Below are 22,045 nucleotides of genomic sequence, written 5' to 3'. Positions count from 1 at the left end.
GCAGAGCAAAAGAACAAGGAGCGTGGCTGGTGAAAAAGCAAACAGGACAGTAAGAGTTCTTCTTTTCTGCAATCATCATTAATTATCCCACTGAAAGCAGCTGATTCGATACGTAACAGCCTGCCAAACCCTGCAGCACACAAGCTGCTTCCAGGCGGTGGGCAGCGGTCTCTCCGGCAGCTGCACCCCTCCACCTGGGCATCACCCACAGCTGCTGCTCCCGCCGGAGCGGGGCACGAAGCAAACCGCCGGCAACTGCTGAAACAGGGGACGCTGAACAGCCTGTCCACAGCGCTCCCGGCCCCCAGGCCCTCAAACAGCCCAACCTGCAGCCGTTCAGACAGATGCCCGGGGACCGTCTGAGCTACGTGGTCTCCGAGAGGCTGGAGAATTCTGCAGCCTGCTCCGGGAAGGGACCGCTCTCTGAGATGTTAACAGGTTGGGCATAACCTGGCCGATTGCTGCCGGGGGGGGGGGGCCTCCTGCCAGCAGCAGGGAGAGGAGACCTGCAGGCTATGCTGGAGGTAACGTGAATCTAATCAGCACCATGGGACCGATGGCCTAGTGTGATGCTGATGATGTTGCATGGCTGGAGGTGTGATACTGGGATTAGGCTAACATTTTGAGGTCCCAGCTAGAAACAGCCAGTAACAAACTTGAAGCACTTTCCTCCAAACACTGAGCATCAGTCAAATTCTTATTTGGCAAATCCCATTTTCTCCTCCTAAGCTCCTTGTGGAGCATCAGACTAAGATAATGTGCTTCCCTCCTTGTGGGAGCGAAGAGCTGCCGGCACGTTTCGGTGGTGGATCGAACGTTTCTGTCTGTTGTTTCAAAGAAACAAGGTTTGTGGAAGGGGGCAGCATCTTTTATTAGACCAACTGATAAGGTTGGAAAAGCAGGCAAGCTGTTGGCTGCTCATTTTTGACTTTACACTGTGGCAGCTACAACAGCACTGTAATTCTAAATGGCGTTGAGATAGAAGGGGCTCTGCGGCACTACCCAAGTGACTTTTATTTTATAGCCTCTCGATCCCTGGGCACCGAGAGCCGCTTCACAATCCTCTTACCTCAGCAAGCGCTTCTGCTTCTAGAGATTTCTGATCTCCAAGACTACTGTGTCTAGTCGATCCACAGGTCGATCTCAGCGAGTGGCCATCAGACAAGGCCTTCCTGTCTGGGAAATTGATGCTGCCTGCACTGCCGAATGTCGCCATTCTGCGCTTTTCGGGACTCTCAATCCTGCCCCTGTTAAGAGGTATTTTGTGGGGGCTGCTAGGGCAGGCCGCTGCTCGAGGAGGAGTGTCTATGCCAGGACCCATCCCTCGGGGCGGGCTGTGGGTGTCCCCCCCGCTTCGACGGCGAGGGATAGCTGCACCGTCAGACCTCAATCTCACTCTGCAAAGAATCCATCACAAGACTAGGTCACCGTCCGTCAGATCGAAAGTATCTGGTTGCATGCTGTAAGACAATCGCTCAGCTCTGAGAGTTCAGATCAAACCAAACTCGAGCCCTTCAGTTCCAGAAGACTAAGGCAAGAGGGAAGACAGACATTTTAGCCAGTGCCAAGAAAGGGACAGCATGGTACCTTCTTTACTTGTTAAGATCTACATTAGCAATGCACATGAAAACCCCCTCCATGCTCATACTATTCTGCAGTGCTTACTGGAGCCTTCTCTTCCGTCTTGCCCTACAGCACACACTGACTCGCCCCACACGTGACAGCGACCACCTCTGTGTTCATAGGAAAATGACAGTTTCCCTACCGGCCCATTACACCCCCAAAGCCATAGTCCACAATATGGTCTGTCGGGGACTGGATGTCGTTCTTGGAGGAGGCTTTATCGTCCAGCAGCGGTCCACTGCTCGCCTCACTGTCCGCCTTCTGACTCAGGCTGTCGGAGAACGCATCATCCCTAGGAAAAGGAGACCCCCATCAGCAACAGGGCTCTGCCTGGAGAGAGGCTAGGGCCCAGCCACAGCGTGGATCTGAGCATCACTACTGCAGCAGCTCCAGACTTTGTTAACAAAGGGCTGGACCAAGGCCACCACTTCAGAGAGTACCCAAAGCTTGGAAAAAGTGAACATCATGTCTCCATATCCCCCTAGGCTGTAGTTGCCATTTTAATGATGTACATTTAATGTACAAGCACAGTACTTGTAACAGAAGTGGCATCTGTGAAGGACCCTGGGATCTGCCTCCAGGCCAGGTGGGCACTGAACAATGCCAGGTCAACATACACAGGGGCAGGGCCAGTGCTAAGCCTGGGTCATGCCACTTTGAGGAGTCAATGATGGATGGGGTTCAGCCACACTGAAGTACAGTATTTAGTGCTTGGCTTTATCAGCTTGAACAAGAAACAACCTGAGCCAATACATGGAAAGGCAGATGTGAACAGGTCCAGATTTCTCAATGAAGTCATTAAACCTGGGAAAATCTGACCACCTGTTTTAGGTGGCTAAAGATGGACCTTTTGCAGGTATGTGATTTTAACATTCTGGATCAACACATGCTACTTTACTCACATGTCTTGCACCACAATGTACTGGTGGGGTATGAGGCCATCCACACCATTATGTCTCCCTTCCCACCAGTCTTCTGATGCCCGATGGTACAGGAGCAGCGAGGCCCCTTTCTTAAACGAGAGCTCTCGTGGAGATCGTCCAATGTAGTCAAACTTTGCTATGGCTTCAATCTGCTCCACTTCTGCAAAGCACAGAAGACCAGATAGAGAAAAGCTTAGTTCAACAATCACAGGGGCACAATAAGTCCTAGAAAGAGGCATCTCACCAGAACAGCAGTAATGCTGCTGCCCTAGCTTCCCGAGAGCATCTTTCACCGAGTACAAACCATCTTATTTTTAGACCGATCAATTCTTTTTGTTCTTCCAGCCTTCCTGGAATTTCTCACAGACTCACAAACTACCAGCAATTACAAAAAGCTACAGACCAGATGGGGAGTAGTTTAAATTTCCCTGTGTGCATATGGCATCGGCACCCACACTCCCATTTTCTACCTATAAAGTGATTTCTTCAGTTACAGTACCCCATTATCCTCCAGACTGGGATCTTGTCAAGCTGTGTCAGATACTGTGATCAAAGCCCCACTTACCTTCTCTTCCTTTCCTTATCCTGGAGATAAGCTGAATTATTGATAAGTAACAAACCCCCTTTGGGGGTCCCCATAGAAACGATGATATTGGCTCTGGCCAGGCAGCTGCTCTGCCTCACACCCCCACATCTGCAGACTTTCCAGCACTCACCGCTTCTCCACTTCTTCTAAGTTAAGCTCTACCAAACGCCAGGCATTCACACACTGGGAGCTCATGGCCTGAAATTCAAGAGGGCTGAGGCAGGACTTCACTTGGGGAGGTTGTAAGCACACCAGGAACCTTTGAGCGCCCGGCCAAGGGCACCACAGCGGGAGCTGCCGGTGCATCTGAACAGGAGCCTGGCTGGCTCCAAGGAGCCCACGGAAGAGGCCTGGCTCTTCTGCAAATCTGTTCCCAGCTGGGATCACCGAGTCCCAGAGAACCCACTGCAGCGACTGCAAAGCTGTGACAGCACTTCTCTCCGCACCGGCAGCAGCAACCTGCACTCCGCCTCACCTGCTGCGAGACAAAGCAGGCTGCCACCACTCAGCTACCTCGAGCCACTGTCGGAACCAGCAAGCAAGCAGTCAATGTACCTTGATTATTTGAGACACCTGATCATTTTAAATCCCACCTGGAGACTGGCAGACAGGCAATGACAAGGCAAAACAGGGCACATCTGCCCTGTTCCTCCAGATCTGTCACGTTCTCATTAAAATATGGAAATGGGCTCTGCTGCGTCTGCCTTGTCACTAACCACAGGCTCGGCAGAAGCAGCGATCAGGACACGACCCGCCACTCTGCGCAGCGACAAAGTCCGCACAGAGGAGGAGACAGCACAGGAGGACACAGAAGACACTGAATCAGATCCCTGCCCCCTTCTCTGCCTCACGTGGGACAGGACAGGTCGCTTCAGCAGACTGGTTTTCCCCAGCTTAAAACACACATCCACACCAATCTAAGCAGCAGGGTTTGGGAACACTACAGCAGGATCAATGGGGGATGCTCTGGAGGAAACGGAGCAGGGAAGGTGACCGGAGAGCTTTCACAGCTCTGCTAAAATACGGAGTTTTCCAGCAGGGAGGGTGCACGAGGCGAGGGAGAGGGGAATAAGGAATATGTAAATTCACAAAATAAAGCTGCTCCTCTTCTTCACACTTGCACCACAGTTAATCACCTGGAAACTCCAATCAGAGCTATTAATGTGACCACCCAAGCATAAAACTGGCTAAATGGCAGCCTGCTCTCCTCCATCTTCTAGTCCTGCTGGCTCCTGTCTGTAGCCAAAAGCAGGTCCTGAGCTGTCTGGCCCAGCTGTGCCCTTCCCCTCCTCCCCATGGTGCCCGCCAGCCTCGGAAGGCGCCAGCGGTTTGTCGGGGGCAGGATGCATCCAAGGAAGCGGCGGCCATCAGGAAAGCAGAAGAGGTGTTCAGCTCCCTGATGCCCTTCCACATGGCATAGTCCTGCCATTAAAATGGTGTCGTGGCGTTGCACGTTCGCTGCCCCTCAGCAGTGCCAGCGGGGTCTCCTGGCCTCGCCCCCGCCTCGCCCCGTAGCCGAGCCCTTGAGGTGCGGGAAGCACAGCGTCTCCTCCTGCTTTGGTACCGCATCCTGGAGCGAACACGCTTCTCGTCCAGCTCTGCCAGTGCCCCCGTTTCCACGCTCGCCTCTGTGATTGCCACGAACTTCAAAGCTTTTAGTGAGAGCCCGTATGCGAAACTCCGAGCTGGTTTACACAGAAGTGCAGGCAGACATGACCTTACGGAAAGCTGGACCTGAGCCTCCTCAGAGCGTTACGGAACGCTGATGATGCACTCCGTTGCAAGGGATTCACAGCCGGCTGCACCCGTCCACACAGCCCTGGCTCACAGCACGTCCCGCTTCGCCCTCCGAAGCCGGGCAGCTCCACAGGCCTGACAGGGGCAGAAACGAGCAGGCGGGTTCTTCGTCACCAAAGCAAACAGAACTGACTGCGGGGAAAACCAGGCTGCGGCTCGGCCAAAGACAGGGGCATTTAGCTTCTGCCAGGCAGATGGCTGCTTGACAAGGGATGATCCACAGCATAATGAAAGCCGCTGAAAGACCCCCTCACTTCAGAGGCCCCAACGCGGCTGCTGACGTTCACTGTTTTCCACACAGCACATCCAAGGGCCCGAGGTGAACAAAGCTGGTCCCCCCCCATGCCAGCCCCCAACTCCCCTCCTGTTCTCGCGAGCCACTTCACACAGCGTGTCCTCACCATCGCATGGCTGCATATAAGCACAGATGACAAGGGGAAAAAAAAATCATATATGAGATTAATGGAATCTCACAGAACTGCTCCAAAAAGCCAACCCCTGTACTCTGCCATGGAGTCAGACCACTGCGAAGGTCCGTGCACATCCTATGATGAAAACCTATAAGCAACAGTTATTAATATGCATAGGCATCACCAAGCACACAGAAACACTGTCCCCCACTAAAGTGCTAGACTCCAGTCCAGCCTCTAATCTGACTAGGAGCAAACTGCACACTGCTTTCCCATGGACAGCTTTTCTACGAGACACACGATTTTCTGTCTGTGCTCACCGTCATCACTGGTGTGTGGCTCCGTGCCGTTGTCATGGTCAACCTCATCGATTGTGCCTGGCTCGCTGTGTGGGCTGTCACTGAAATAAAATACACCGTGCTTTCAAAGAAAGAACGAGATTCTGTTCCTGAGGCACTTAGCAAAAGTAAGTTGTTGAGGGAAATTCTGGCCCCAGTGACACTTGAAAGAGTTATGGTTTTAGTTTCTATAGGACTGAGATGGTCATTTTGAATCGCATTTGAATCTCTGCTCAACTTGCTTTGAGAACGGCAGACACTCACACCACAATCTTCAGGCCCAGAACATCATGTTCTGTTGCTCATGCATCTTACTCATATTTGGCAAAACAAATATAAAGTGACACCAAGTTAAAGAGTTCCACTCACTCATTCATGATGAGTTTAGTATTTTATCCTCCACTTGCATCAGTAAGGATGGTGTCAGGTGATCAGCGTCAGGGAAGATTAGATCTCAGAAACGTAGAAAACTTGCACACAAATAAGTTCAAGTCTATTATAAATACTGGTTTGTTAAAATCAGATCTGAATGTCAGTTTAGAATTCCAGCATCCTCCAGACGAATGTGTAATATCACTTACGCTGCTAATGTGGGACTTTGTTTATGTAGTTTTCCTATCCTGGGCACACCAAGTAGGGCAAATTGTGCACCAGAAAGATGCGACGCAATGCAGTTGCACATGGCTGGTCGCATCCCTGGCTAACACAAACTCATCTGTCTTCTAACACTGACAAAACTGCTCCTGAGAGCCCTTCTCCTACACTCGTGTGAGCTGGGGTCCATTCTCTGACTACCAAAGCCCTGCGTTTTGTCATGGATTCACTCTGAAAGTACAGTGTCAGAAGATAATCCAAACAAGGGCACCTGGCTTTAAGTTCTGCGAACAGTGAAATCCTGTCCCTGCTCCTTACCAGTACTCCTCCCCTCCAGTCATGCACTTCTCGTAGACAGGTCCTTCCAGCTCTCTGTGGCTGGGGAAGATGCCCTCGTGGTTAATGATGATGGTTTTGATGACCTCGTTGACATGGGCTTGGCAGGACACCGGATCCTGCCCATCTGGAATGTGCATCAGAGTGGGCCCAAAGCAGATGGCCAGGTTGTAGGGATCCATCATGTTCTCATCACTGTACTGCGATAAGCTGCAAGCACAAGTGTGAGGGAGGTGCGGTGCTGACTTTCCTCATTTGCTCAGAAGTCTCCCACCACCAAACCCCCATTGGCCAGAAAAGCAATCGTCACTGAGCTGTACATCTTCCCCAGACACCCAGCCATGGCTAGGCAGGACTGAGGAAGAAATAAAATACAACTCTCCATGGCAATACCAAAAAGGACTCATGCAACAAAGACAGGGAAGCCCTGAAAACAAAGGAGGGCAAGGAGAAACTCAGTGAAAGAGAAAAAAAAAAAAGACTCACTGATTAAGGAAAGCAAAAAGATATCTCATGACCACAATGACAGCCCGAGGCAGAGTGATGATGATTTGCTGGATCTGGTGCACTCTCTCAGTGGGGTTCTCGATTTCTGGAACACATGGATAGAAAGCGCATCTTTAAACCTTCTCAGGACCACAGGACCAGACAACACAGCACTAGAGGAACTCATTCCAGATCTAGTAGCCCACTATGCAAGGAAAACAGTAGCCTGTTTCCAGATTCGATCCCCTGGTTTGGCACTAAGGTGCAAGCAGAGCACTGGGCATAGCACTCTTCCATGGGTGCAGTCATATGTACATTCAGATTCAGTATAAACAGCAAATAAAGACACTTCCATGGTTTTATTTTTAAAATAACCATTTATGAATTCTTTAGTTCATTCCTCAACAACTATTCTGTTTCTCAAAAGCTTTAGTCAATATGGCACTGTAAAATGGAGCACTGCTTGGCTTTCTAGTGCAGATATTTAAATGACGTTTTTATTCACGTTACTCTTATGGGTTAACCATCAGGTCCTTGTGAGCCCTTCTGCTCCAGTCTCCCACTGGTCTTAAGGGGAATTTATTCTGAACCGGAGCCAGCACTTTAAGATTCACCTCTCTCCACAGCAGTGCACAAAGCCTATAGCCACTATCAGAAATCAGCTTCCTGCTGTAGGAGGGAGGGCGACTTAGAGCTACCTTGCTTTCAGTGCCAGCCCACTGGCCTGGGGACCCCCGCACTGCCTTTTGAGGAATGCATTTATCCCCTGTTATTGCTTACCGGGTTCTCTATTTCTTCAGTTTGGTTTTACTTAAGAGAACATTTGTTAAAAAAAAAAAAAAATCAAATAAATAAAAACTGGATAAAAACCTACAACAATAGGTATCTGTTCTGAAACCCAGAGGAAGAAATTGTCTTGAAGCACTTGCCTTTTTCACTTAGCAAAATGTTCCAACTGTTTGTAATTCAGAGGAACTAATGGAATGATCATCAATCACTCTACAATACAGGCACACCCCTGAATGAGCCCTTGCAAACAAAGTGCCTTTTCTATCCATCTACTTCTCACGTGCATTTGAGAAACGCTTCCACGTAAACTCTCAGTCCCCCATAAGCAAAAGGAAAAGCCAGCCTTTCATCTGCCAGCAGCCAGCCTGGCTTCCCTGTCACGCAGCAGGGAACGATGCGGCTCTGCAGCTTCCCGGGGCACTTGGAGGCCCTGCGACATGCGCAGCAGCACCTGCTGCAAGAAGCTCGCTCAGAATACCTTACCAAGAGCCAAAGGAAATCAAGGTGGCTCTGTGATGCACTGCGGTGCAGAGCCCAAACCGTCCGGCTGCGTTTAACCTTTCTGCCGTAATTACAAAACGAGACAGAACATCCTACAGCAAGGGTGGCGTTTTACTGAGCAGTGGTTCTCAAAGGAAGAAGGTTTCTTCAATCTGGGTACGTCGGGACACCTATTACACAGCCTATATTTATGTGGCAGAAAATCAGATGCACTTAAAGTCAGATTTTGAATGGGAATAGGGCAATTTAATTAATTTTAAATCTATCCTTAACTGAAAGGTAGCAACAGCAGCGGGAAAAGTAAGGAAAGATGAAGAAAAGGAAGATTCTTTCTAAAATGAGAAAAAAGAAAGAGAGAATACTATCCAGAAAATTAACAGATGATGTTTGCAATGAAAAGCCCCCAAAAGCTTAATAAATTGTGCAAACTGGCATTAATTAGGGATGGTTCCAAAGCACAAGCCTATCTGCAAGCACACAGACAGTCACATCACCAAGCACCGGGCACATTTCCTGGCACTGAAGGGGACTTGTCCCCTCCTCTGTGGGCTGTGCCTCCCAGGCGCCCCGCTCTGCCCGCTGCAAGCGCCCCGGGGAGGGCAGCTGGAGCGAGCGCTGCAAGCCAGGCTAGAAGTCCCTGTCCGGGGCACGAAACTGGTGCAGAAACAGCTTCCTTTGTTTGCCATGTTACAGGTCTGCTGTGCTGTTTTACACATCAAAACTGAAAGGCAACAGTGAATTTCCTAAAGCTACTATATAAAACAACTGTTCTTGAAAAAGAACAGGAAATTCTTCTCCTTCTGGAAGAAGCCCATCCCTGCATCATTCCCCTCTAGATATCATCTGTCTGTCTTGACGTCACTAAATCTCTAGCAGTTATGCACATTAACATTAAGGAGGAGGAAGGAGCCATGAGCCGTGAAAGCCAAATGCAGGACTTCAGCACATGTTCACCAGTCAGTCCCCCTGAAGTTACCCACGCACCGAGACACGTGAACCCCCCAACAATCCCGACACCTCTCCTGTAAAATAAAGTCACCCTGCAGCCAAAGCACGCAACATGCTCCTCCATCATCTCTGAAACATCAAATTCATTCTGCCTTTTTCCTTTCCCCCAGGGGAGTAATTTCCACGACTTATCAATAAATAATTGTCATCACTACAAGGTACTCGGAGAAATAAACCCCAGCTGGGATATCCATTTCTTCCATTGCAGAGGAACAAGTGGAGCTGGGAGGAGAATTCAGGACAGAACAAGGGCAACCAGGCTCTCCCTGACATCAATCCCAGACCATTCATGATTAAAACCCCTCAGCTTCTACCTCTGTGCACATCCCAAAGCACTTTCTGGTTTTCTTTGGCATGGGCAATGCCAAGAGCAAATACGTGGAGAACAGCTGACCAAGTGAGGTTGAAAGCAATTTTGCAGACCTCAGGGGCCAGAGGAGCTTTGTGAGTTGCAAACAGTTATTGGCCTTCACTATGTTTAGCGAAGACACGGAGCTAAAGCAGCAAAACCCTGTTGGGTCCCAGGAGACAGGGCTGCTTGATGTGTGACGGGCAGGCACAGGAACCGCTGTTACCTGCAGAGATCTGGGCAGGCAGGACAGCCGCTGACCCTGTTCAAGCAATTAATGACCCCTCATGCAACCTGCAGATGTATAGATGGGCTTGCTGCATGTGCAGCCCACTGGCCTAAGCTTGGAGATGACTCTCTGGTGATCCTCATGATGCTAGGAAGAATTTAGAAGAGCCAGGAAGAATTTAAAAGAGCCATAGGAAGATGCTTTACCTCTCCCTCGCCTCCACCGCTGCCAGTGCACACCCATCTTTCACAACTTCCAGTGCAGATCTGTAGGCCTTCTTACAACATAAGCTGCTATTTGCAAAACTCAGAGGTACTTGCCCCCCGTTTATTGCTTCTCTTGTCCCAGCCTATTCTCCAAGAAGAGCTGTCACTTGTACTTACTTATAGTAGATATCAAATCTTGAAACCTTTCCTTAGGAAAGAGGGGGTTTTCCAGTCCTCGGAAATACAGCTTCAAGACTCCAGCCACTGAATTAATGTCACGTTCATTTTGATCATCAGCAAGGGGATCTTCACCTGCCCAGACAAGATTTATTTCCAGCATTATTATCAAGTTGGACTAACACAAGAAGTGTTTTTTACTAACTCAGTGGAACCCCCAAATTTCTCACAGTTCAGAAAACTCTCCTGTGTGTGGAATGGTAACGCTAAGCATTTTGTCAGCAAGAGGAGAGTTTAATAAAGTACTCTGTTAAACAGCATCATACTGAGACAGGCTATAGCCCTACCTACAAAAACCCAGTTTATTGTAGAGATTTTAACCCTTTCCTGAAGATGAGGATGTTATTAATCAGTTTTTCTTCACAGTTTCCAGCCCAGTGCATTTTTACATTTAAGGCAACAGCTCAGAGAGCTGAGCAGATCTAAACGATGGTGGGTGAAAGCCTGAGAAGACAGGCTTGGCTGGAGGATGCAATTATGCCTCTGGAACAGACTGAACGGTTCTGGATAGCACTGTACCCAAGGGATTTACATACAGTTTCCTCTTAAACTGGATGTGCAAATCCTCCAGCCTTTGACAATCTCACCACTGCCTTATTCATTGGCATGGCCACCTTCACCCCGATCCTTCCATGCTGCCCAAAGATTAACGGCATGGAGGCCATTACCCCACCTAGACTGTTCCTTTCACAGTTTCACCTTCACTTGGTGACAGCAGGATTGCTCTGCCCTGTCTTGCCAGCCTTACATCTTCGATGTGGTTTTCTCAACAGAATCACTGGCAGTTCCACAACCAACACTGCCACCAGGTACACGTGGCAATGCTGGTCCTCCCTTGACAAACCACTACAGAAAGGAGGAAAATGGATCCCCAACAAACTATTCTATGGCTCTCATCTGAGGTTTTCATGCTCTTAATTAGTGACTGTGGAAAAGATCTCTGCACCTACCCCTACTTCTCATACTCTTACCCTAAGTGACTCTTCGCTGCTGCTGGAGATACAATACTGAGATACCTAGAAAGGGAGAAAACCTCCTCGTGTCTCAGAGCAGAAAGGCCTTTGGCACAGGCTTTACACAACACCTAGTGCACCCAGCGCACACTGAAACTCCCACCAACAATCTCTGCTCGGACTTGGCGTCCCAGCTGCAGCTGCATGCCCTGCCCGCGCACCTCTCTCAAATGAATTCTTGATGTCGTTGACTTCCACTTGGGAGCCAGGGACTCTGAAAATGCCCTGCTGCTGAAGGCCTGGAAAAGAACAATGTTTTAGAAAATATTTCTGTAACCGCTACACAGCACTTTCTGGTAAAGAACAGCAGAAACTAGGAGTCAATGCACCTGGAGAGAAAGGCTCAGAGAGCAGGAACTACAGTTCATTTCTGCTCATATTCTCCAGTCAAGGCCCCCCAGACCAAAGCACTGAAAGGGCCCCCATTGGCCTGGGGCCTGAGTGAACAATTTAACCTGAATAAGCGCTAACAAGACCTAAATATTTGTCAGTCATCCAATGCTACATCACAGTCAATGCCATTGTAATTATAACCCGAGCCCACGTAGTGAGGGCTGCGGGTGTCTCTACTGTATCTCACTGCTAACTACGAGTATTTAATTCCTTTGCAGAAAGTTTCTGTTGATATTACTGAAGCAACTTACCGTACAAATTGATGTAACGAATGCAGCTTTCTACTACAAGTGGAATAGCCTGTCCTGAATCCTTCATGAAAGGAAATGAAAAAATTACTGGTTTATTGAAAACAAAGCACAGGAAATGCATTATAGATTCCAAAAACAGAGGTTTGAAAATTGGTGCCATTGAGTTTAGTAAGACGACAGGCAAGAAAAGGAGGTGTTACATCAAGCCATCAAAAAGTGCTGAATATACTACGTGCAGTCAATTATGCACAAAAAGAGATTTCACTAAAACATGTGAAAGATTGCTGCTCACTATTTGGTTGAGACAGGGAACTGATGCAACGGGATCACAGCTACTCCATTTCAAAGGTGTAATGCTGAGCCAAAGTAAAACTTGTGCTATACCTGCTTGATGAAATAAGTTTCCAGTAACAGAGCTTACAACAATATTTCCACCTAAAGAAAGAGCCATTGTCAGCAGACGCTAAAAAAACCCCAAACAACCAAACCAAAAACACCACAGTGTGGGAAATTAACTGCCTGTATCTAAACCTGTGATAAGTTTTGGCTTTTGTTTCAAAGTTGCTTCTCTCCAGGCTCCTCGTGGAAGGAGACACGTGAGCCGTGTCTGACTGCCTAAGTGGACATTTCTTTTTCTTAGGGGCTCTGTTCAGTTTTTTTTTCCAGTAGAGTACAGTTGCATCTCTCTGGTTAATTTACTCCGTCTCATAGACGGGCCTCCAGTAAATACCTGATTTCTTGTTCGCGCATTCCTCCTTCCTCTGAGAACACAAAAAAGCAGCAGAGCGGGGAAAAAAAGAAAAGATTAAGCAAGGATAAGTTCAGTTAGAGGTAAGCATCTCTTTCGGAGGCCATGAACGCTCAAATGCAATGGCAGCTTAGCAAGGTCCAACCCAGGCCTTCAGGCTGTCTACCCCCCCACCCAAACCCCATTCGGCACACTGCACCCAAGCCTCAGCGACCTGCAGAAAGAGCCTCTCGGATTTCTTCCCTCCCCGAAACTGCGGCACTGGCAGGAGCCCGAGCACAAGGCCAGCCCCGGCCCGGGCGCGGGCGAGGCGCCGGGGAGAGCCGCCCCGGTGCGGGGGCACCAGGCAGCTGCCCGCAGCCCTGCGCCCCACGGCAGCACGCGGCCCCCGGCATCAAGGACCACTCCGGCAGCACAGCACCGTCCTCTGAGGACTCCCCGCTGGACACCCATCCGCTCAGATAGATTTCCACTGCAGATAGTTCCTCCTCCACAGTGCTGAACAGGCTGGACTTTAACGAGCATTATTTTTTTAAAAATCAGTTTAAGTAAGGAATAATTACAAGTATTAAAGAGATTACAGGCTTTGTCAGTCGGGCCCGTATATGACTTGTGACACTGCACTGTTTATAAACACTGCCCTTAGGCTTATGGTTGCACTAAAAGAGCCTATGAGAGTAAATCGGAGCCGGACAATGCCTATTAGTTTACCTAATCCAACAGTTTGTCATTACTGCTTCCTACAGGATTTTCGCTAAAGCTTTCTTCAGCCCAGGATTAAACACTCTGAGCGACTGGAACAGCATCGCTTCCTTTGGAAATCCTTCCAGCAGCCAGGCAATAGAAAAGTGCTGGATTTTGGAGGATCAGCAGTTAGAGAACTGGAGGTATCCTTTGGGACAAATCTCACATCCGCATCTCTTCATTTTTCTCCTCAAATCTCTCCTTCTGGGTAATCTCCCTCTTCCGTTGGGACTGCACTAGTATTAATTGAGTTCATCTGAGTTCACCCCAGCTTAAATGGAGAAAATACTTCGGCCCACATTTGTGAAGGCTGCACGCTGTGTGTTACCAGCGATGGCGCGGAGGAAACCGCTCAGCAGCCATTTAGGAATCCCTTTGCTCCAACACTGGAAGCCGAGCCCGCAGCCCTGGCCCGACAAGCGTGGCCGGGCGCCAGCGTGGGTCGCAGCCAGCGTGCGAGGTTAGCGTCCGCAGCGTCTCCTCTCCCGGCGCATCCAGAGGCTCTCGCCCGGCCTCCCTGCAGGTTGAGCCTCCCTCCAGGCTGGGCTGCGGGAAGGGGCCTGCAGGCGCCCGGAGAGTACCGAGCCGTGCGAGGGGGCCTCAGCCGCCGGTCGGCAGCGGGCACTGAGGTGTGCCGGCTGGGCTGCTTGTTACTGATACACTGTGGAAGGATGAGGACAGCACGTCTACCCTCCCACGCAGCCACCCACACCCAGTATTTCAACTCGAGGCTGGCAGTCTTTACAACTGGGAGGCACTTTCTGGGAACTCAGGAGTCATTTTGTCTTCCTCCTCAGCCACGGGGGAAGACAACCACCAAAAATGTGTGAAAAAAGGGAAGGTGGGGGGACCTGTTGGTCCTTTGAGGGTGCTGGGCTGGGTTGTCCTTGCTGTCTGATCTTCCTTCCCAGGATGGGCGGAAGCAGCACTGGACGTCGGTGATGCTCAGTCAAGAGCGTCTCGCGCCGCACAGCTGGCCAGCATGGCCGACAGCCACCAGCCACGAGGGTCTGCACTGCTACCCTCGCCCCGGGGCACACAGGCGGTGATGGGATGGGGAACACACGGAACACATGAGGGGCAAGGACAGCTATGGAGAGAAATCGTCACCGAGGCGAAGTGCACGCTGGCCACGTCAACTGGGTGCAGGGCGGAGCAGAGAGACCCCGCCAAGAAAGGAAAGCAGTCAGCAGTTAGGACAGGAAAGCCACCATTACATTCACAGCGTTCATAAACTCTTACTGTCAGCCATCGAGTACCTTAATGAACGTTTCCATATTGCCGTTAAAGAGTTTATGATTATAGACTGAGAGAGGCCTAGGTCTCCTCATTTTCTGTGGCTTAGGGGGAAGACATGGGGGCCTGGGAGAAAATGGAACAAAAGAAATCAACAAAACACCAACATAAATGCAATGACAAGGTGAGATCTCAAAGGTTATGACTGAGAATAAAAAATAAATCAAACAGAAAAATCCCTCTGTGAGGACTCGACATGCAGCTCCACGCACTCTGCAGCTGCTCCCGCTTCAGCGTCCCCCCGCGAACACTGCTCCACCGGGAGCCGGGGGACCCGCAAGGAGCTGGGCTCCACACCTCCGCCTCGCGCACAGCACCCGCAGCCCCTGAGGACGTGCCCTCTGCTTATTCCAAAGCCCTTTCCAGCAGCCCGGGGCAGGCTACCCTAGCACTAACTTGGCGAGCTCATTTTGGAGCCAGTGCCACGACAGCCTCACTTCTGCAGGTCCCACAGGCCAGGCCGAGCCCGGGTGCAGCTGGCAGGCGTCTGAGCGGGCAGCAGAGCTAACCTGCAGGCAGCCCAGTGCAAAACCAGAGCTGTTCACTAGAAGCTGCACACATCATTTCAAGCCAAGGTCAAGACTGCAGCCTTTATTTAAGTAATAAATTCAAATTAGTCTTGGTAATAGAAACATTTAACAGCAATAAGCCAACCTAGCCATTACTTTACATCCCCATAATCTTCCGGCATTTCCCTATCAGACGGACTCTAACCTCAGCTGCAGCCGCATCCAGCGATCTAACTATCTGTTGCTATGGGCTTCTCGAAGAGTCCTCGTTTCTACTGTAACAAACAGCCATCTTCAGAAATCAGACAGTGACAGAGCAGTAACTATACCAACAACCACAGCTTGAATGAACAACAGATGATCAGGAATGCTCTTCACGCACAACTTGCTTCATTCAAACCAGTGAGTAATAAGGCTGCTAAACATAGCTGATCACAACTGTCTTTGGTACCCACGATCTACAGGTACAATTCTCCCTCTCTGAGATGCCAAATATCAAAACTGTTGCTCAGTGTTTGTGCTAGTACCAGGGATGAGAGTAGACTTAGACTAGCTATAAGGAAGAAATTTTTTACAATGAGCATGGTGAAACCTTGGCCCAGGTTGCCCAGAGAGGTGGTAGATGCCCCATCCCTGGAAACATCCCAGGTCAGGCTGGACGGGGTTCTGAGAAACCTGCTCTAGTTGAAAATGTCCCTGCTCACTGCAGGGTGGTTGGATTAGATGACATTTAAAGGTCCCTTCCAACCCAAATTATTCTATGATTCTTTGACGACATTTTGGAAGTAAAACAAAGGCATCGGTGCTCAGTAGGATTTTTAACACCTGCCTCCTACCTCCATCAGCTCAGCACTCCGTCAGCCTGAAAACGCACCAAGAGCAGCTGAAGAGTTCAACTGATTCTTTGATAGACCCAAAATAAACCACAGCTACCCCTGGAAAACACTGGGGTATTCCTGTTTATTCCTAAATGGACCTCATTCTGGTCGTAGATGTTCAGAAGAGGAAAGTGGCAACACCTCCATCTCTCTGTAGCTAACTTCTGTTTGGCAGACTTTCACAGGGATGTGAACAGTCTTTCATCTTTCTGGCAAGCATTCCCGTGATTCAAACCACCGAACAAAAAGGTGAACCCAGTCAACACACATCAGCAAACCCACCAGCAACTTTGTAAGAACAGAAAAGGTAGACATGTGCATTAGAAAGTGGCGTGACCCTACTGCTACTAGCTAGTGACTGAGGGTCCTCATCAGTCACGGGGAACAGAACTTGAAGACCCTGTTGACTTCAGCAAGGGTAACAAGACACCTATTGCGTCTGGCAATGAGGCCATGGAAACTTGTGACTTATTTTAGTGCAGCGATCGGGACTTTGGAGGGCTGCTTTCATTAATGCTATTCACATTTCAATTTCTTCTTCTGATAATGAAGGACATTAAGACCCAAGTGTCTAGTTCTAGAAAAGGGAGAAAAATAGCGTAAAATCTCTAACCGATTTCTGATCTGTCCTCTACCCCCGGGCAATACTGATGTCTGCAAGAGGAGAGATCATGACTGCAAACAAAAATGAGTGCTAGGAGCCTTCATGCAAAAGTTCTCACAGAGCAGAGTCGAAAGGACACGTACAATTTAACACAGAGCTACGATGCAAAGGTGACAGTTGTGATCCGCTGGTTCCATAATCAGATGCCTTTAATTAAGCAATTTGACTCTATACTCCTACAGCTTCTATCTATTCCTTCGACTGGTAACCGAGGAGCAGCAGTGAGTGCTGCCCATTAAAGCGCCCGCCCGCTCCCCGCTGAGCAGCCGTGCTGCAGACTGAGACCCGGGGCTGTTTGCTGCCGTGTAATCTCTCCCCGCGGGACGCCCTGGCGCAAGGCGGCTGGGGCAGCGCGGCCGCCGGCTGTAGCAGCTGGGCAGGTTGTTCTGCCTACACTTACAGCCCTGCCTCACACAAGGAGATTGTCTCGTTTGTTTTCCTTTGCGAAGTAAAAGCAACTGCTGAAGCAAAAGCAAACAGAAGCAGCAGGGAGCTGTGCCATCATCCCTCACGCAGGAGGCTGTTACTCATTCCTTTGATTGTTTTGGCCTGTGACACCACCACCCCACGGGCACCCGCTCCTCATGAACAAGGCCTCTAGAGCAAATTCTCCCTATGGCTTTGCCTCGCCGCTTAGGCGTGCCTTCCCCGACAGCTCAGCAGAGAGCCCTGCCTGGCACAGCCGAAGGAGCAGCGCTCACCTCGCAGGCTGCGTCTGTGGCCCCCATCAGCTGTGTGCTGGGCCACGCGGTGTCCGGGTGCCGCAGGGCAGCTCTCCCGGGACCCGCAGGGAGCGGCAGCGATCGCAGCGGGGGAGCGGCTGCTGCGACAGCTGATCCAAAGGGGACCTGGGAGCACGGCCAAGAGCTCCTTGGAGCACATCAGTGCAGTGGTACGCTGTGCGGTCCCCGCTCTCTGGCCTGCGCGAGGCAGGGAAGGCCTCTCTTTGTCCCGATGGCACCTCGCGGCCCTGCCCTGCAGCCCCAGTGGGTGCCCAGCCCCGATGCCACTCAGCCTGGCGCGGGCGGCACAGTCCCCGTCCCGCCAGAAGGCGAGAGAGCAAGGCGCCCTGCCGCCGCGCTGGCCTCTGCTGAGGCAGCCTCTTTCCTGCCTGGAAAGGCAGCCCAGCCTTCACCATCTGCTTCAGCATTTCTCACATGGAACGGGGTTCTTTTTTGCCGGTATTGCAAATTTTATTAAATGCTGAAACAGAGTTGTAAAAAGATAACACAGAGAGAGCTCGCACATGTTTTGGGGATATGTTTGGAGGCTTTGCTGGCCCGTGTCTTACTGTTAGAAAGCCGTCACACTCGTAGCAAGCCACCAGCGCTCTGTGGAGATGCTTTATGGACTGGACACAGATCAAAGCCTCCTCCCTGTTACATTCACTCCCAGCACTATCTCCTGCTGTAGAGCGATGAAAGTTTGTGACTACAGGCATGCTCTGCACGCCTAGGCAAAGAAGCCAGAGCTGGGAGAGGCTTTCGGGGGCATGCCAAAGTCCTCAAGTGAAGGGGGATGGTAGGGAGCGGGTGGACACTCTTGTGTCGCACTGTCTGAACACAACCCAACCTCAGCTATGCTACAAGGCACTGCACCGCGCTGTGCTGACACAGCACTTCCAGGCACTTCAGAGCCAGTCAGCTAGAAATTACACTGCAGCAAAAACAAGGGCCTGTTTGTCATCACCCTAATTAATCCGCTTCAGGCAATGCAGTGGAGAAGCAGGGCAGTGATATGGGGAGCCTGCGATTGCCTGCGCTCCGGCCTGCCTGCACAGAGCTCCTGGAAGATGGTTAAATCTGAACCCCACCAAGCTGTGTCAGTAACAAAGCAAACCACCCTTCCCACGGCCACGCTCCTCCTGCCAGGGCGAGCCCTTCCCAAATGCAGATGCTATGTAAGAAGCTACTCACCTGGTTGTTCCACATTCGGCTCTTTCACCTATGAAGAAACACAAGTTTCCATCATCTCTCCATGTTAGCCATCACCAGATGACTCTTAAAACACATTTGCACAAGCATGCACACACCCACGTGTGGTTCTGTAAGTGCTCAGTTATGGCTTCTGCCAAAAAGAAGCTGAATGTGCCCAAGGGCCCCGCAGGCTGGGGAGATGCTGAGCTTGTTGCTATACAAGCCCCCACCACTAAAAGACGTATTAGAAAACCAAGACTCAGCCACAAGAGAGGGAAAGCATCTTCAATCCCCACTGATATTAAAGGTTTATTTGCAATATGAAGCCCGTCTTGTAAATAAGCAGATGCACCGCAGGTCCTCTGCAATAAGTGCCCATTTACACCAGCTGGGACTGGCCAAACCCAAGCAGGAAAGGCGCAGCCTGATAAGGGCGGCAGCCCCCAGGGAGGCCACTAAGATTATCCAACTGCCTCATGGAGGACCACTAATAGCACCTGAAAGCAGCGGAGTATTCAGTTCCCCTGCTTTTCCTGCGAGATAACAGCCCATCTGATCATGATCAGGCAGGCTCTATTCTGGCTGTCAATCTTCTCATTCCTTTCGTGTATTTTTAGTGCTTGGACTTCATATAAATGGCAGCATGTCACCACTGATAAGATCTGTTCATTTTTTAAAGTATTTGTCAATCCACTGAAAAAAACTAAACTAATTTCACATGCTGTTTGTGCCTTTCTCCCAAGGCCAGGAAAGCTGATTTATTCTTCCTTTTTCTAAGACACATAGACGGAAGCATTTGGCTGCACATGCCTCCTTCCTGCTCTCCCTTGGCACCTGCGGAAAGCAAGCCTGCAGCCAATTCTTCACTGAAAAAGAAAAGAATTCCACATGAGTGTTTTGCAAACCCAGACTTCTTCCTAATGAGAATCAGCTCATGCTGAAATGCAGCATTTGGCATTTCTGGGCTAAATATTTGCTGAACGCCTACATAGCAGGATGATCCCATGGCCTGGGAGAAATGCAGAAAGTTTTCATGTGAAAATCTTCCACGGCTGCTTTTTCACAACTCCAGAGATTTAAAATGCCTGACCCTGCACTCTTCCTCCTAAGTCTGGCATTAGTATGGCTCTCATGTGAGAGACCAGGATGGTGATCAAATTAATTTACAACAGATTCATCACTTCTTGCACTAATCCATAGGAGTCTTAGCACTGTATGCAATAAACAGAGCTCTTTCCTGGGTTAAGATCTGTGATCTCTGGGAAGTGCTCAGATGGGTCCAATTTCTGTGACCCGCATGCTCCATCCCCCTTGCCTATGTCAAAGCCTGAATTCAGACCCAGCAGCTGGGAGCCCTGCCTGGCAGCACGCAGCAGCCCACCGAGCCTCGCACAATCCCTGCCATGCTGGCACGGAGCAGGACTGCCTCGGTCAGGGTGCAGAAGGGCGAGCACTGACCTGCTGTGCAGGGCGATAAGGCGTTAAGGCAGCTACAGGGAGTACTGAAACTCCTGGGAAAAGAAATACGTTAATGGAACCCTACGTATCTACCCTTGCAGCCTTCCTGCTTACATTTTGTGCCTTGACTTGGCTCAGTGTTCACGGAGTGGAACATACCACAGGATCTAACTAGAAGGTGGATTTTAAGGCTAAATAAATTCGGCAGAGAAAGTATGTTTGGCAAAATAGACAACAAAAAGCTTTTTTTTTTGTTTACCTGAGATGAGGAGTCCAATTTTTGTATTGTTAAGACATGACCATGAACCATTTGTGTATTTTAATTTAAATATATTCTCTCCTGTTGGAAAATCAGGACACTAACTCATCTCCATCTTCTTTACACTGGAAATAATGCAATTTTTTAAAACCCTTTAAAAGAGCTAAAATCTTCTCCCAGAAGACATAATTGCACATCACTACCCCAGCAGTGGCAGATGCCACCTGGAGCCATGTGTTCCTGCCTCCCTCAGAAGTTACTGCCCACTCTGTTGTATGAAGCCTCTGTGTGTGTATGTGCTCTAAACCAAACTTACGAAATCATCTGGGGTAATAAAAGTCTGCTATGGAAAAGTTAGTTTTAAAAACAAGGATGATTTTGCAGTTCTGGTTTAAAGCAAGTCAAAAACCTATGGCTGAGGGGGCGAGGGGCCTATTAAACCAAGCAGGCTGCTGGCAAATCTGTAACACAGAAGCACAGCATTGAGGACATGTGTTCAGGGCCACACTAAGAGGGGAAGAGGGGGAGAGAAAGGAAAAAGGCAGAAGGTTGGAGTAGCTGGGAATCTCTTTGCTGCTGGAGAAGTAACACAGCACTTCGGCACACAGTACTTCTGTGTTCTGCAAACAAATTTCTCTATGTGCGCTCCCAAAGAAAGGTGGGAAAAGAGTAATACTCCAGGGAAATAATGATTTTGCATGTCACTGGTTAAACTTAGTAGTAGCAGCCAACCACAGAAGCCATCAGTCACTCAGGAAAACACAGACAGCAGGTAAGATTGAAAGATGATGCCTGGTTTAAAATCGTCTCGTGTCATGGGAGGTTCCTCCCTGGACCTAACCCCGCGACTCACCTTCTCCAAGAGTCTGCTTCAGCAAGTCATGTTTAGCCTGGAGCTTCGTGATAAGATTACTGCCATTCAAATACTCTTTAAATTTCTGGAATTAAAAATAGAACAAACAAGGTGGGTTAAGACTCTTGGCAAAAATAGTAATTGATGCACACTTTTGCCTGGGGGGCTGCTGGAGGGGAGCTCAGCAAGGCTGAGAGGCTCTAACAAACCAGACGTCAGACGCGCCGCAGGGCTGAGCATGGTCTAATCACTTCTCACTGCTCCAGCCACAGTCCTGATGATCTTATTAGCCTGGTCTCCTTGGTACTGCACCTCCTGCCTAGGAATGCAAGGAGCTCCAAAGAAACGAGTTCAAAGCAAGCTTTCTTTTGTCAGGCTTCTGGGAATGGCCTGGAAAATCAAAGAGGCTTTCCCTCCACTGACAGGCGCTTTGCCTTTGTGCAAGCAAGTGATGCAGAACGAGAACTCCTAGTGCATGAGACATTCCCAGGTCAGGGACCATCAGACACTTTATGCACTGGGCGACACTAACTGTGCAGCACAACTTCTCATTTCATTGTGAGACTGACTGACATCCGGTAACACTCAAGAGCAAGTAATTTTACAGATAAAAGGACTGAGGGAGACAGAGGTGGAGAATGAAAGACAGAA

General features: G+C 49.7%; 1 protein-coding gene across 2 annotated transcripts in view; it reads right to left on the bottom strand.

Annotated features, from left to right (window-relative positions):
• Positions 1-22,045, bottom strand: part of SRGAP3 (SLIT-ROBO Rho GTPase activating protein 3) — a gene marked incomplete at its 5' end in the record, with an annotated part of 125,960 nt that overhangs the window by 1,887 nt on the left and 102,028 nt on the right. The window contains 12 exons of one of the 2 annotated variants that reach the window (XM_082004421.1): positions 1,070-1,397; positions 1,766-1,915; positions 2,526-2,706; positions 5,660-5,739; positions 6,590-6,817; positions 7,094-7,199; positions 10,353-10,487; positions 11,587-11,664; positions 12,070-12,130; positions 14,821-14,923; positions 18,825-18,852; positions 21,395-21,479. In XM_082004421.1, coding sequence (XP_081860547.1) covers positions 1,070-1,397; positions 1,766-1,915; positions 2,526-2,706; positions 5,660-5,739; positions 6,590-6,817; positions 7,094-7,199; positions 10,353-10,487; positions 11,587-11,664; positions 12,070-12,130; positions 14,821-14,923; positions 18,825-18,852; positions 21,395-21,479 — 1,563 coding nt within the window. Of the gene's footprint in view, positions 1-1,069; positions 1,398-1,765; positions 1,916-2,525; positions 2,707-5,659; positions 5,740-6,589; positions 6,818-7,093; positions 7,200-10,352; positions 10,488-11,586; positions 11,665-12,069; positions 12,131-12,799; positions 12,831-14,820; positions 14,924-18,824; positions 18,853-21,394; positions 21,480-22,045 lie in introns of both variants that reach the window. The other variant, XM_082004422.1, reaches the window with a different exon arrangement.

The sequence above is a fragment of the Phaethon aethereus genome (assembly GCF_964289735.1).
Source record: "Phaethon aethereus genome assembly, chromosome: 11".
Classification (NCBI taxonomy): Eukaryota; Metazoa; Chordata; class Aves; order Phaethontiformes; family Phaethontidae; genus Phaethon; species Phaethon aethereus.
This window is presented reverse-complemented; position numbering and strand designations above follow the sequence as displayed.